The following is a 16,399-nucleotide window of genomic DNA, read 5'->3' as shown; positions in this document are numbered from 1 at the left end:
GAAGTAAGAAATGTTATCTTAATTTAAATAATGAGACAGTGAGGCTCAAACAGGATAAGACATCCAGCAACTGGCAGCAGGCTATATGAGAGAGAACTTATACTTCAAACTAAGTCTTGTTAGGCTTCCCCGGTGACTCAGCAGTAAAGAATCCGCCTGCAATGCAGAAGACGTGGGTTCGATCCCTGGGTTGGGAAGATCCCTTGGAAAAGGAAATAGCAACCCACTCCAGTTTTCTTGCCTGGAGAATCCCATGGACAGAGGAGCCTGGCAGGCAACAGTTCATGGGGTCACAAAAAAGTCAGAAACAACTTAGCAATCAAACAACAGCAATGTCTTATTAACCTAGCACTGTGGTTGATTCAGAGAAAGATTCAATAAATACTTGAATTTTAAGTTGTAATTTGTATAGAGATAGCATGTGACTACCATAAGGAATTTTGGCTTTCTTTTGAAAATGTGGGTTATTATATTCCTGGGAGAGATTTTCTCTGTTGTCGAGGATCATCAGGAAGATATTAGTTAACTGATTTGAACCATATAAACATTTCACTAATATGGGAAAGACCCTATAATGTAGGATTAAAGAGCCAAGAGACCTGCGTGTTGTGCGTTATTTGGAAAGAAGCACAATATTTTAATACGAAACTACTCCTTACGGATTTGATGTAATATTTTCCCTTTGTTTCTGTCAGTATAAGTCAGCCTATCTTTAATCATTATTGGCAGACATAAAAAATAAAACAGAGTTATTGCAAAATAACACTAATGATCTAAGTATGCATAGAGTTCAGTGTTTGTTTTATTTCTCAGAAAGATACCTATAAAACTTATATAACCAATTGGCAGGCTAAAAGAATAACCTCATGTAAATGCAGAATGCAATTACCATTTTCACAAATTTGGTACATGTTGGAAATGTCACTTCAATCAGGGCTAATCATAATATGTCAGGAATAACTGTGATACCATAAGTGATAATGTTATGCTGCTCACTTTGTCTAAATTTGGTGGCAAAATATGCAAAGGAAAATTTTCAAAGAGCCAGTAAAATATGCAAGATTTTTCACACTTTTTGAAAATATTTTCAGGAAAATAGTCATCATTATAGAGCAACAATTATTTTGATAACTCAATTGTTCTTAGACTAATCTCTTAGAATTTTTGTCATCTTTTAAGTCAGGTTAAAAAGAACAAGTATCAGCTTTTAAGTGATAAGAAAATACTTTGTTGTATTTTTTTATACACATAAATTTAAATATTAGTTTTGAAAGTGTTGCTTATTTCATTTTTTTTAGCAACTATGCTTCTTTACTCGTTATTGATAATGAGTGAAGTTCTTAAAAACAACAGGCTAAGCACCTCAGCATGAAGCTCCATGGGTGTAAGTCTCTCCCCTTCTTCTCTTAGCTCAGCATCCTAAGGGTTACCTAGATTAGAAACAATGGAGTCATTCTTGTTCCCCAACATGCTCAATTTCTTGTTCAGTCAGATACCAAGCTTTGCACATTTTGCCAACTAAGTATTTTCTTTTTTCCCCCCACATCCTCTCTTGCATCCCTAGCACCATACCCTGATTCAAATATTTCTCTTTATTTCTTTTTTGGTCTCCTACAGCAGCACAAAAAATTTCACATAATTGAACATAACACACACTCTAATTTACAAAAGGATGCCCTGTTTGGGTTTGGAATCATGTCATACATTTTAAATCACCTATAAGATGAGTTTATTTCCTCATGAATTCTTACATAATCACACAAACAATTCAACATCGCTGCTTTATACACATGTGGCTTGTGGAATATGCAATTAGTTTTCTACTGTTGTCATTATTCAGTGGTATTTTAAATTGTGAAATGTGCTGGTAAAGACCAAGCTATTCTACTTTTTTTAACCCATACAAAATTAAAGATCATAAATATGCCTTTATAGACAAGCCAATTCACCATAAATAAAGATTAATTTTTTTGTCAGTTTAAAAAAGACAGCTGCTATTGGTTTTAGCATTTTTCTATTTAGCTTTGTATGGATCAGCTCATAAATATTTCTTGGTTCTCTCCCCTCTTCACATAGCATCGAAAATTCCTCCAATTTGACAGATATTTAGGTTAATTTATTAAAATATGGTCACTATTCATATTCATCAAGTATTTTGATACAGACAATTAAAAAAATAAAGTATGAATATATATCTCAATCACTTCCCATTTCCAGGGGAAGAATGTGCATCTATTAATCGTGTTTGTACTCAGAGTACTTAGAATGGGATCTGTCCCAAAGTAAGCAGTAAACATTTGTTTAAATTAATTAAGCTGTCAAAGGTCACCCAGGAATTAATTCTGTTGGACAGATGAAATTTTTCACATCTTCATGTTGATACTCCATATTCTTCCTTGTGCAGTTATTCAAAATTAATTGATAAGAATTGCCACTGTCTTTTTTTCACACTTGTTTTGAATTCTAAGACTATTTTGCCATCTGTATTCTTTTCACTTATGTGAAAAAAATAAAATAAATATAAAATCAGTTACTGTTTCAATTGGTTGATATATTTCACAAGGGACCATTTCAGACATTATCTTCTTGATCATTTAAAGATCCATTTGTCTACTTATTTACATGTGAGAATATTAGTATATATTAGAAAACCTTACACATGTATCTGTGAAGAAACACCAAAACTGTTCTTTCTCTTTTACGTAGTGGAGGTTAGGATAAGAGAAAGTGACACCTGGTTTCATTCAAAGTATTTTGTTAATTCACTGACACTTGCCTTTGAACAATGGATCCTGTATCTCCTTGTCTTATTTCTGATGAATTGGTTTGTATATAAAGGCATATTTATGACCTTAGATATAGTCAATGATGATATCTCTCTAATATAATATCTCAGGTGTATGCCTTTCTGAGGATTCTCAATTTTTATCCAAAGAGAGAGTTTCCTGTTGAGTTTGAACTTTTACCAAATAGAGGGAAAGTATTAGCAGCCACTGTACTTTCAGTGTAGGAAAAAAATTGTATATTTTGCATATTGTTGCATTTTTATACTTGCATCTATAATTACGTTATAAATGTATTTTTAATAATACTTGAAAAGATTAGTACTCTTGGGAATGCATTGTTATTCTAAAGGGCCATAGACTTCACTATCTCATTAAATGAACAGCCTGTAAAAAAGAGATAATTATTTAATTTGTTTCAACTCTAATACTAACTTATTGGAATAATAACATAGCCACCATTTGTTATACTTTAATAATATGCTTTTTCCTATTCTCACAATGACACTGCAGATAAGTGAACTATGATTATTTCCATTGCCCAGCTGAAAATTCAAGGCTCATAGAATTTATATGACTTCCCACTGTTATATCAGGGCTAGAATCTGTACCAACTTTGTAGAACTTAAGAATTTATGCTCTTTATCCCTCCGCCTGCGCCCGCTGGAGCCTGTTCGCGTCGACTGACCAGAGTCCGCGAATTCAACGCTTCGAGCCTGTCCAGACAGCCCCGATCCCAGCTTTCTATCCTTTGAAAACACTAAGACTAAAAAAAAAAAAAAAAAAGAAAACACTAAGACTAATGTCCCTGCATCAGTTTTTATTGGAGCCAATCACCTGTCATGCCTGGAACAGGGATCGTACCCAGATCGCCCTTAGCCCCAATAATCATGAAGTCCACATCTATAAGAAGAACAGGGGTCAGTGGGTGAAAGCTCATGAACTCAAGGAACACAATGGACACATCACAGGTATCGACTGGGCTCGCAAGAGTGACCGCATCGTCACTTGGGGGGCTGACCACAATGCCTACGTCTGGAGTCAGAAGGATGGTGTCTGGAAGCCAACCCTGGTGATCCTGAGAATTAACCAGGTGGCCACTTTCGTCAAGTGGTCCCCGCTAGAGAACAAGGTTGCTGTGGGTAGCGGAGCACAACTCATCTCCGTCTGTTACTTCGAGTCTGAAAATGACTGGTGGGCGAGCAAGCACATTAAAAAGCCCATCTGCTCCACGGTCCTCAGCTTGGATTGGCATCCCAACAACGTCTTGCTGGCCGCGGGATCCTGCGACTTCAAATGCAGAGTGTTTTCTGCCTACATTAAAGAAGTGGATGAGAAGCCAGCCAGCACGCCCTGGGGCAGCAAGATGCCTTTCGGTCAGCTGATGTCCGAGTTCGGTGGCAGAGGCACCAGCGGCTGGGTGCACAGGGTCAGCTTCTCGGCCAGTGACAGCCGCCTGGCCTGGGTCAGCCACGACAGCACCGTGTCTGTTGCCGATGCCTCAAAAAGCGTGCAGGTCTCAACTCTGAAGACGGAATTCCTGCCCCTCCTGAGTGTGTCATTCGTCTCAGAGAACAGCGTCGTGGCTGCTGGCCACGATTGCTGCCCCATGCTCTTTAACTACGACGACCGCGGCTGCTTGACCTTTGTCTCCAAGCTGGACATCCCTAAAGAGAGCATCCAACGCAACATGTCGGCCATGGCGCGCTTCCGCAACATGGACAAGCGGGCCACGACCGAGGACCGCAACACGGCGCTGGAGACGCTGGACCAGAACAGCATCACCCAAGTGTCTATTTATGAGGTGGACAAGCAAGATTGTCGCAAATTTTGCACTACCGGCATCGACGGAGCCATTTGGGATTTCAAGACCTTAGAGTCTTCCATCCAGGGTCTTCGGATAATGTGAAGCTGAGCGAGCCTCCAGACCCAGCATGAGGACGGACCGGCTGCGCCGGGGCAGCTCCGCCATTCGCACGGGGAGGGGAGCCCGCCGCCAGCAAACACTGAAGACGCACATGGCGCAGACCTCCTTGTGTGTTTCGTTTGAACATAATTGGTGAAAGTGTTGGTTTTTTTTAAAGCAGCAGTGATTTGGGTTTTGTTTGGGGGGTTGTTTTGTTTTGTTTTGCAATTTCATTCCATTCTTGACCAAAGCTTCTCTTTAAGTAGTTTATTATGGAACATTGTCAACACTAACTTAAAGGAAGGGGTGGGGAGGTATGTAAATTGTCTGCTGAAAAAAATTAAATAAAAACACTGAATATGTAAAAAAAAAAAAAAGAATTTATGCTCTTTCTTATACAGCAATCGTTTTTAGTATTTTCCTGCTTCCATATTTCCACATGACAACACACCCCCATTATTTTACACAATACTTCTACAAAAAGAAAAAGTAAAGTTATGTGTGTAACCTAAACCTGTTGTCTTTTACATTTCCCTCTCAAACTCTAAAAATCCTGGATGCTCATGAAAATTATGACAGTGTACAGTAGCATTTGAATGCTGCCTCTAGACTAGAATCTCTAATGCTCAGATTTAATTTTCCTGGGTACTAGGATGTTGGTATGTTTACAAGTTTCCTTGGTGATTTTAATGGATAGCTGGAGTTGAGAATGAATGCTATATATACCATCTGCTCAAGGTTTCTCTTCCATTGTATTAAAGTGAAAAAGGCAAATTAAATTAAATTTGATTTATATTGTTTACTAACAATGACAGAGGTCAAATTACTTGTCAGTTCTTAATAATTACATTGGCACTTCATCTTTGAAATATATATCCTTAATATATTCTTTAATTTCCAGTTTTTCACCTAATTCTTTTCAGTTCATTTCATGTAACTCTGGCCTTGGGCAGTTTTCTGTTAGAGGCTATTTCTATTTTTTCTAATTCTTAAACTTTTAACCAGGTAATACTATTTATTAGTTACTGTTATGTATTAAATGACTCTTTACTAAAGTGTGGCCAGGGGGTAGGAGGATAACTCCTTATGGGTTGGGATTTTTTTTAGAGGGATACATTCTTTATGGATGGAGAAGGAAATGGCAATGCACTCCAGTATTCTTGTTTGGAGAATCCCATGGACAGAGGAGCCTGGCGGGCTACAGTCCATGGGGTCACATTTAATTGTGCCCTTGAAATGGATGAATGATATGTTACATGAATTATATCTAAGTGCTGTGGCTTTAAGAATGTATAAGTACATTTGGAATATATGGGTGAAGGGATTCAAAAAGTACAGATTTCTCCTTCTCTCTCCTTCACTGTCTCCTCCCCGTTCTCTCCTCCCCATCCCCCGTAGTTTCCCTGACTCCATTAGAGGCATCTCTATTCTGTGTGAAGAAGACAGGTGATTATATCCTTCTTTCCTGAAAATCTAGGCTTCACCTCCAGATTCTTGCTACTGAGATTCCTATATTCTTGTTAGATGTCCACTGGACAGAGCCCAAGTCAACTGCATGTTGATCCTATCTTCTGTGGGTTCCAACATTGTGCTAGGTCACTAGCACTAGATAGGTCAACATTGTGAGGTCACTTCAGTCATGTGGGACTCTTCGTCACCTCATGGCCTGTAGCCCATCAGGCTCCTCTGTCCATAGGATTCTCCAGCCAAGGATACTGGAGTAGGTTACCGTGCCCTTCTCCAGGGGATCTTTCCGACCCAGGGATGGAACCTGCATCTCTTACCTCTCCTGCATTGGCAGGCAGGTTCTTTACCACCAGAGCCACCTGGGAAGCCCTGTTCCAACATTAAGATGACTATATAATTTATCATCCTAACTGACATACTTTTCTGAATAAAAACAGATGCTATTAATAATTAAGGAGAAGGCAATGGCAACCCACTCTAGTACTCTTGCCTGGAAAATCCCATGGACGGAGAAGCCTGGTGGGCTGCAGTCCATGGGGTCGCTAAGGGTTGGACACGACTGAGCGACTTCATTTTCACTTTCATGCATTGGAGAAGGAAATGGCAACCCACTCCAGTGTTCTTGCCTGGAGAATCCCAGGGACGGGGGAGCCTGGTGGGCTGCCGTCTATGGGGTCACACAGAGTCAGATACGACTGAAGTGACTTAGCAGCAGCAGCAGCATTAATAATTAAAATGGAATAACAGACAGAGAATGGGGCTGTTTTGTGGAGATGTGTCTTATTGACACCCAGGGCATAGTAAAACACTCACATGCTTGTGGCCCCAAAGTTTTGAACACAGGCTCATTTTTCCTGCTGAAGCAACTGCTTTGCCTCACTCAGATATGAGGTAAACTTCATTCTTCCATGTCTCCCAGCTGCTTAGAATACATTCCATATATTTGGAAGAGGTCCTTGTAAGACCCCTTTAGTTGGCTGGAGACGATGGGTCATAATCCCCAACTCTTTCCCCAGGAGACAGATGACAGCTCTTTCCCAAAAGTATCTGCACCAAATCCTACCTCTGTACTTTTGTAAACCATTTATAATCGGAAAGTCATCAAAGTTTTCCAGAGTGAGGAACAGATGCTTACCAATTTCCTTTAAAAAATCTCTAGTGATTTGTAACTCACACAACTATTTCACATCTGTTGCAAGCTATTGCCTAGTTTCAACTCCAGTGTTAACATCTTGTTTCATATATATATACATATATATATATATTTTTGTCATCACAAATGTGAGAGTTATTTTTGAGTAGAATACTAAAAGAGGTTCTTGGCTTAACTGGTTAAGTGTGGCAGAGGCTTTGAAAACAGAAAACCCAGATTATTAGATTTATGGCTTTAGGAAAATGACTTGGTTTCTTGAAGCCAGAAATTTGTTACCAGTGAAATGAGGGTAATAATAGTACCTTCCTCTAGGGCTATTATCATGATCATAAGAGATCACATATATAAAGAAAGTATTACTATGAGTGATACTAAGATCTGTATTAAACCATTAGTAGAACAAAAAATGAAAAAGAAAAGAGTATGGTATGTCACAAGCTGTTTTTCAGGATACCATTCTAATGTCTTGAAAAGCAGGAGATGCAATTGAGAATTCCTCAGAGCACAAAATCACAAAACTACCTACATAGATTTGATAGATACACTTGTTTCATAGAAATACTCAATTAATATCGAATGAATGGCACTATTTAATTCTTTACTTTAGCTTGTAGGTAACTTTACAAAGTATGGTTCAAAAAGTATATGATAGCTACAGATTTTTTGTTTGTTTATAAAAAGGTACCTGAATCATATCAGTTATTCTTTTTTAAATAAACCTGACCTTCATATTCAGTTACCTGTATTAAACATATGTATAACCTGTACCATTCTGAGTTCTAGCATTATCTGTAAATACCTTTGTTTCTTTTTGTTTTTAAAGATGTACACATGAATATAAATAGTGTAAAATGTAAAATGCTAACCTCAAATGTACACTTATAAAATGGCTTTGAAAGTTTTACTGCAACACCTTAATAGATAACTGAGAAGATTTGCCTAGGTTTAAAAGATGTATGTGTAAATACTTATATGCATTTTTAATGTTTATCAGAATACTGCCTAGGATAGTTTTTGAAGTATAAAATTCAATTGAACCTTGTCAAGTCTTAAATTTTAAGCTGACTATGGATTATTTTATCTGAAAGCATTGTCAAAAGAGATAAAAGAGCATATCTGTATAAAATGACTTTCTTATTTATAGAGGAAAACATATTAGTATTCTCTTTAAGTGAAAATCAACAGCAGTAAAGGAATATATTACTGTGCTGGCTAAAAGAGATGCTTTGCCATTCATGATCCTTGAGTTCATGTTCATTCATGTGTGACCTTGGAAAAGTATCTTGATCTCAATTAACTGCCATTTCCTAATCTGAAAAATTGGAGTTATAATAATGATACATACAATATGTATCAAAGGATTTTTTCAGTATTAGATACTAGACACAAAGTGCTTAAAATAAAAATTATTAGCAGTTACTAATTATTATAATTATTATTCATTATATTAGAATTAGTCTTTAAAAATTTTTCTTGAAATATCCCTTTCTCTGGATTCAGCTTTCTAAGGACAAAGAGACAATATCTTGATTTTCTGTTTTTTGACTTCAGCAATTAGCACGGTTTCTATCGTTGAAGGCTTGAATAAATGACTCATTGAGTGAATGAATAAGTTGCTGGCTGAGTCAATTATAAAGTGCATGAGAGGCACATGAACTTAATTTCTTTAGGAAATGGTTACTTTTAGTATTATATGATAAATAGCATATATATGTATGTATGTATATATCTGAGCCAAATGCATTTGAACATAGAATGCTGTATTTATAATGAGTCTAAAGTGTTAAATTATAGGTTTTGATTCATTATATTTTCAGGAAGGCTCTGTAGATGTTATTAAAAGTTTGCTTCACTGGGTTGTTAAATATTTGCTTTTAGTTTTAGACAACAATTGGCTTGAAAGAGAAGCCTGTATATTAGAAATACTGCTTTTTCATACACATCTTTTGTATTATCGTTCCCTGAGAGACTAGTGACAGAACTGTAACTCAAAATAGTTCAAAAGAAGTATCTTGATTCAGTAACTGAATACACCGATGGTAGAACTGTCACTGCCAAAACTGTAGGTCTAGCCGAATCCAAAAGTTCAATTGATGTTGTCAGTACTTGGTCTCTCTTCTTCCTCCTCCTCTCTCTTCTCCTGTCTTTGTTTCTCCATCTCTTAAATTATTGTTTCTTCTGTGTCCCTATGTTAGCTTAATTCTAAGTCAGTCTCTATCCTTCTGATGGTTGAAATGGCCCCTGATAACCTCAGGCTTATATGATTCCTGGCGTCCCTCATTTGAGGAAGCTCTGGGTTTTTGTTTGCTCTGGTTTTGATTGTATGCTTTGATCATATGCCCATAGCTGAACCTACCCAAGTGGCCAAGGAGACATACAGTACTCTGATTGGCCACTCTTGGATCATACGCTCATCCCCAAGGCCAGGGATAGGCTCAACCCACCTGAGTCACGTGGACTGAGAAATGTGATCCTTTCTCCGAAGCATATACTGGGAAAATTGTATTGCTAAATTGCTATGGTAACGACCCTTTGAGGAACATTGGACCAGTCTCCTAGTCAGCTTATTATACTGGAAGAATATAGGAAGCAGAACAGTTTAACTCGTTTCCATTTTGGCCATGCACTCTTAGCCAATTTATAAAGCTTTCTGAGCATCCATTCCCTCACTCTCAACTAAAGATGATATACAAGATTGTGATGAAAACTAAATGATTTATTACATCAAAATGAACCTAATCTAGTACTTACAGAGTAAGATAGAAATGCGCTGATATAGACTCCTTCTGAACATATGTAGAGTCACCCACTTCCAGGGAATAAACCTCAAAAGTCAAAAGCATCTATGTAGCCCTGACTAAAAGGTGAGGTGCTTTGCATTACCTGCTGATATCTAATTAGGAGAGAATGAAGTATGATAATTTATAGAGTAAAGAATATATTGATTTTTTGTTGAAAATATATAATAAATGAGTCCAGAGATAGATGCCCCAAATACTTCCTTAGTGTATTTAAAAAAAAAATAAAAAATACTGCATCAGAGACAGGACATGTGCTTGAGTAAAAAAAATAGAGGGGAGGGTAGTATGTTGGAGCTCCAAAGGGAGTTTAGAATAATGATGACTAAAGGTAAAGATGAAAGAAATGGAAGTGGAAGGACAATGAAAAGCCAGTAGTGGTTTTTCGAAGAAACATTTAGTTGAAACATCTATAGGGGGATGGAAAAGATTATTTTGGGAGGTGGAGAATTTTCAGTGACATGAATAAGATAAACTGACAGGACTGGAACATAAAGTATGTTAATATTCCAATAAAAATAGTGAATGCATTGATAACAGTTTAGGAGTGAAAAGAAGCTCAAAAATTATAAATGAACTGAAAGACTTTGTACCAATGCACTATGATTGCTATGATTTTTGTTTTTGTTTTATGGTGGCTTCAGGATAAACTTTCTGGTATGAGGAAGTAGTAGGGGCTTAAACTAAGAAAACAAAGGTCATGGCATCTGGTCCCATCACTTCATGGCGAATAGATGGGGAAACAGTGGAAACAGTGACAGACTTTATTTTTTTGGGCTCCAAAATCACTGCAGATGGTGACTGCAGCCATGAGATTAAAAGACGCTTGTTCCTTGGAAGGAAAGTTATGACCAATCTAGGCAGCATATTAAAAAGCAGGGACATTCCTTTGCCAACAGAGGTCCATTTAGTCAAAACTATGGTCTTTCCAGTAGTCATGTATGGATGTGAGAGTTGGACTATAAAGAAACCTGAGTGCCAAAGAATTGATGCTTTTGAACTGTGCTGTTGGAAAAGACTCTTGAGAGTCCCTTGGACTGCAAGGAGATCCAACCAGTCTGTCCTAAAGGAAATTAGTCCCGACTATTCATTGGAAGGACTGATGCTGAAGCTGAAACTCCAATACTTTGGCTGCCTGATGTGAAGAATTGACTCATTGGAAAAGACCCTAATGCTGGGAAAGATTGAAGGTGGGAGAAGAAGGGGATGACAGAGGATGAGATGGTTGGATGGCATCACTGACTCAACAGACATGAGTTTGAGTAAATTCTGGGAGTTGGTGATGGACAGGGAGGCCTGGTGTGCTGCAGTCCATGGGAGTGCAAAGAGTCAGACATGACTGAGTGACTGAACTGAACTGAACTGAAACCTCAGGACCAGAATAAGTCCTGCATTCAGATGCATTGAATGACAAAATACTGTGTTTCTGGACTCTGCTAGTTATCAGAGATTAAATTGTGAATTGAAAAAATATGGCTTTTGCCCTCATTAATCTTAGGTGATAGTGGGAGAAACACAGTAGACAGATAAACAAGTGTATATTTGAACAGACAATAATAGCACCACATTTCCCCCAGTTTTAATTCCATGTAGCAGTAAGGATGCAGAATGAAATGAAGATAGGTGTGATTAGAAGGAGGTCAAGGATGTCATTTTTTTTCTAGGGTGAATCATTCCACAAGTACATTTGCATCTGCCTATTAGTGATGCATCTGGGCAACTTTGCCTTTACCTTCCTCAGTCCCAACAAAAATGAACATCCGCAGAGGAAAGCTTAGAGAAAGGCAGAAATATATCCCAATATGCAAGATTAATTTAGTCTATTTTTCTAATTAAATGTCAGTGTTTAAATTGGAAACATGGCTTAATATGTAGACTAGTATCACCTGAATCATCTAATTATGCTAACATGCAGCATAAAATGATGGTAACACAAAATTTCTCTTTACGTTCAAGTAAACATCATTAAGAGAAGCACAAAGCAAGTGGACTCTGTAGTGTCAAAGAAGCAGGATAACAGGGCACTATAGCTGGATCATAGGTCCCAATATTTACAGAGAATGAAGACTGCTTTTGAGGGAATAGAACTTCAAAGATTAATATTGAAAAAGTGCCCTTAGACAGCTCAATGTCATTACTTCTGGAGGTCTCTCTCTTAAGTGCCTGATGAAGACAGCAGTTCCTAAACTGTCTGCCAACAAGTGTTAATTATTTGGGTAATCAAAACAATATACATGTTGATTTCCCCTCTGTATTTGTCATTTAAAATGAAAATAGCTTTAACTTTTGCTGGCTGTTAAAAGAAAATACAAGTTCATTGGGAAAATACGGAAAATAAATAGCCAAATGATTAATAATGGAAATGGATTTCAGGTAATTTTTGTTTTTGTCTACTTATTTTCCGTATTTTGTTCCCATAAGTCTAACAGGGAGAAGCTGAGATGCCATGAGAGGAGACCAAATGGCTCATGGGAAATGGTGGTGGAACAAAGAAGTTGTACAAAGTAAATGATTCCATTTTTTTACTCTACACTAGGAATCCCCCTTATCTTGGGTCTAAGGTGAATATTTTTCTTTGCTCCAAAAGACCCATTCTAAAATGGGAGCTACACTCTACTCTTGTGCTTATTAACTGTTATTCCATAGAATCAATGGCATAGAAACTCAAGAATCAAATACCTCATTGATTGTATCAAATGCCTAATTTTCTGAAGATATGAAGTAGCATTATCTGATAGAGATATACAGTGAAAAGCATTCCTTGATGAATTTCAGGAGAATGAAACACACCATAAAGTATGAGCCAACCTCATGATATTATATGAGAAAATATTGATTTTGTTTGGCTTTTAACATCGGAAAATCCATATATGTATATGTGTCTCTGTGTGTATAATAATCATTTAGTTAAGGACTTAAACTTTCCCAACAAACATACATGAGAAACCCTTTTTAATTAAGCTTCCATTCTTGCCCTTCATTAATCTCTCTCTCTCTCTCTCTCTAACACACACACACACACACACACACACACACACACGTGCAGGTAGGAGAGCAAGAGAGGAAATTCTACATTAGGGACACTTCAAAAGTAGGTTAATGCAAATGAACAGGATGCCAAATGCAGTATGAAAATTGACATTTATTAGCATACTTTGCATGAATTGCAAATTTTTCAAAGCTTTGCCATACATACGAAAATATTCCATTTTTATGCCCATGTTTTCATTATTCAGTAACATGTATTACTTTTTGTTGTTCCCAAAAGTAAGTTGTAAATCTGCTCAAAAAGTTTCACTGATGTGGGATTTCACTTAGTCTTTTACGATTGACCTGATCATTTCATTTCAACCAGAAGAGTAATTCAATGGAAATGAGTAAGAATAAATAGAAATAGAAGGTCATATATCTTTGAAATTAAAAAATAATAAAATTAATTATTCATTTTTACTGGCTTATTTTTGGCCACACTCAAGTCCATATTTTCAGCTCTGGAGTTAAATTTTATCCCCATAAATATGAAATATATTTTATGTGCACAGGAAAGGAAAAATTTAAAGCCCCATTCTCCTATTTACTCATTTAGGTATTCCTTTTACATAGACATCAGCCTTGATTCACTTTCCCTTTTTAAAAAGTATTTATAGGAAATTCCCTGGTGGTCCAGTGATTAGGGCTCTGTGCTTTCACTGCCATCACTTGGGTTCAATCCCTGGTCGGGGAGCTAAGATCCCAGAAGATGCACAGTATGGCCAAAAATATATATATATTTATAATTTCCATGTATTTTATGTAGACAAGTAAAACACAAATCCATTTCTACTGTAAAAAAAAAATAAAATGAATTAAAAAAATAAAATGCACATAGACTGTTATTAGTTTCCCTTTGCCAATAATCATCTCTGTTCTCTAACATCTCCAGATCACAAGTAAGGTTCTTTTTTTTACTGTAAGTGTATGAATTATTTTGCAGATCATCTTTATACATTTTGGAGGTTTTGCTATGTCAATGCATATAAGTTTAACTCATTTGTTTTAAGTCATGAGGAATATTTCATAGTTAAAGCACACAAAAATTTTATTAAATCATTTCCTGCTGGCAGATATTTAGGACTGTCCAAATGTTATACCATTGCAAACAATACTTGCGTTATAATGCATGATTATGTTTGACTGCGTACAGATAATTGAGTATTTCTCTAGGTAGATAATAGGAAGTGGAGCTGATAGTCATAGGGTACAAGCATTTTTGTTATTAATAGACACTGCAAAATTGCCCTCCAAATGTCAGTATCAATTTACTTCCCCACCAGTAGGTTGTAAGAGTTCACAGGCCCCTATCTATTAGAAGCACTGAAAAGAGAAAATACTATTGACATATTATTTTAATATGCATTTCTGTGATTTCTGGTGAGTTCAGGTTTCCATATACTTAACTGGCTCTTTTTTTCTTCTTTGAAATGTCTCTTCATAGCCTTGTTCTTTTAAATCCTTTGTAAATTTTAGACATTGAAGATTCTTTCTTAGAGTGTGTTGTTTTATCTTTTTTACTTTGCTTAGGTTGTTAGCAATTTTTTAATTTTATAAATTAAATATATCAATCTTATTTTTCATGGTCTCCATCCACCCGCATTGTTGTGTGTTATTTAACAAAATCTTCCAGCCTTCTCAATCCCAATATCAGTATCTAAACTCTGGTACACGTATACCTTAAAAAAAGCATTTTAATGTATAATTCAACTATGATTTATTATTGTGTGAATGGTGTACAGTAGAAATTGGTGTATCTATGAATATGTGTCTGTCATAATGTATGAGAATTTCTTTGAAACATTAATTAATGTTAGAGATCAGAGTCCAAAAACTATGGAATATTAACTCAATTATGTGGATAATTGTTGTTGTTGTGTCGCTAAGTCCTGTCCAACTCTTTATGCCCTCATGTACTGTAGCACTCCAGGCTCCTCTGTCCTCCACTAACTCCTGGAGTGTGCTCAGATTTGTGTCCATTGAGTCAGGGATACTATCCTCTGCTGCCTCCTCCTCCTTCTGCTCTCAGTCTTTCCCAGCATCTGGGTCTTTTCCAGTGAGTCAGCTCTTCACATCAGATGTCCAAAGTATTGGGGCTTCAGCAACATCTTTCCAATGAATATTCAGGGTTGATTTCTTTTAGAATTAATTGGTTTGGTCTCCTTGCAGTCCAAAGGGATTTTCAAGACTCTTCTCCAGCACCACAGTTCAGAAGCATCAATTCTTCAGAGCTCAGCCTTCTTGATGGTCCAACTCTTACATCCATATATGACTACTAGATAAACCATAGCTTTGATTATACAGACCTTTGTTGGCAAAGTGATGGGTCTGCTTTCTAATATCCTGTCTAGATTTGTCATAGTTTTCCTTCCAAGGAGCAAGCATCTTTTTATTTCATGGCTGCAGTCACCTTCCTAGTGATTTGGGAACCAAGAAAATAAAATCTGCCACTGCTTCCACTCTTCCCCTTCTATGTGCTGTGCAGTGATGGAACTGAATGCCATGATCTTAGTTTTTTGAATGTCGAGTTTCAAGCCAGATTTTTCACTCTCCTTTTTCACCCTCATCAAGGGGCTCTTTCGTTTCTCTTCACTTTTTGCCATTAGAGTGGTATAATCTGTATATCTGAGGTTGTTGATATTTCTCCCAACAATCTTGATTCCAGCTTGTGATTCATCCAGCCTGGCATAGCATGATGTACTTTGCATATAAGTTAAATAAGCAGGGTGACAATATACAGTCTTATTGTACTCCTTTCCCAGTTTTAAACCAATCAGTTGTCCCATGTCCAGTTCTAACTGTTTCTTGACCTGCATACAGGCTTCTCAGGAGGCAGATTAGGTGGTCTGGTATTCCCATCTCTTTAAGAGTTTTCCAGTTTGTTGTGATCCACACAGTCAAAAAATTTAGCATAGTCAATGAAGCAGAAGGAGATGTTTTTCTGAAACTCCATGGATAATTAGCAACTTTTGTATTTCTTTTCTCTGCGCTTTTAATGTTTCCTCTAAAATAAGAATGCTACTTCCTAGCTATTTGGGTTATCATCAATATATATTCCTTCTTATTTACCGAGGACCATTTAGTTATTCAATTTAAACCCCAAAAGTCTCCAGTGAAGAACAGACTCATTTCTTCTCTCTTTTGTAGGTGTCAGGATCCGTACCCAGTGTAGTAAATATTAAATTAACATCTACCTCTTTCCCTTATAAGGACCCTTGTGATTAGATTAGATCTACTTAGATAATTCTGGCTCATCTCATGA

The 16,399-nt window shown here is 36.9% G+C and overlaps 2 protein-coding genes across 2 annotated transcripts in view; both read left to right on the top strand.

Annotated features, from left to right (window-relative positions):
• IL1RAPL1 (interleukin 1 receptor accessory protein like 1) overlaps positions 1–16,399 on the top strand; it is a 1,418,929-nt gene that overhangs the window by 784,079 nt on the left and 618,451 nt on the right. The gene's annotated exons all lie outside the window — the stretch shown is intronic.
• On the top strand, positions 3,570–5,033 carry LOC122689891 (actin-related protein 2/3 complex subunit 1A-like). Its single transcript, XM_043896688.1, has one exon. It carries the CDS (start codon positions 3,586–3,588, stop codon positions 4,690–4,692), a length of 1,107 nt encoding a protein of 368 aa, XP_043752623.1. The 5' UTR covers positions 3,570–3,585; the 3' UTR covers positions 4,693–5,033.

Source organism: Cervus elaphus, chromosome X, assembly GCF_910594005.1.
Source record: "Cervus elaphus chromosome X, mCerEla1.1, whole genome shotgun sequence".
NCBI classification, from domain to species: Eukaryota; Metazoa; Chordata; class Mammalia; order Artiodactyla; family Cervidae; genus Cervus; species Cervus elaphus.
The sequence above is the reverse complement of the archived record's forward strand: the minus strand, read 5'-3'. Positions and strand labels throughout refer to the sequence as shown.

Coding starts and splice junctions, on each gene's coding strand:
- LOC122689891 (XM_043896688.1), top strand. CDS start 3,586: ATGTCCCTGCATCAGTTTTTATTGGAGCCAATCACCTGTCATGCCTGG.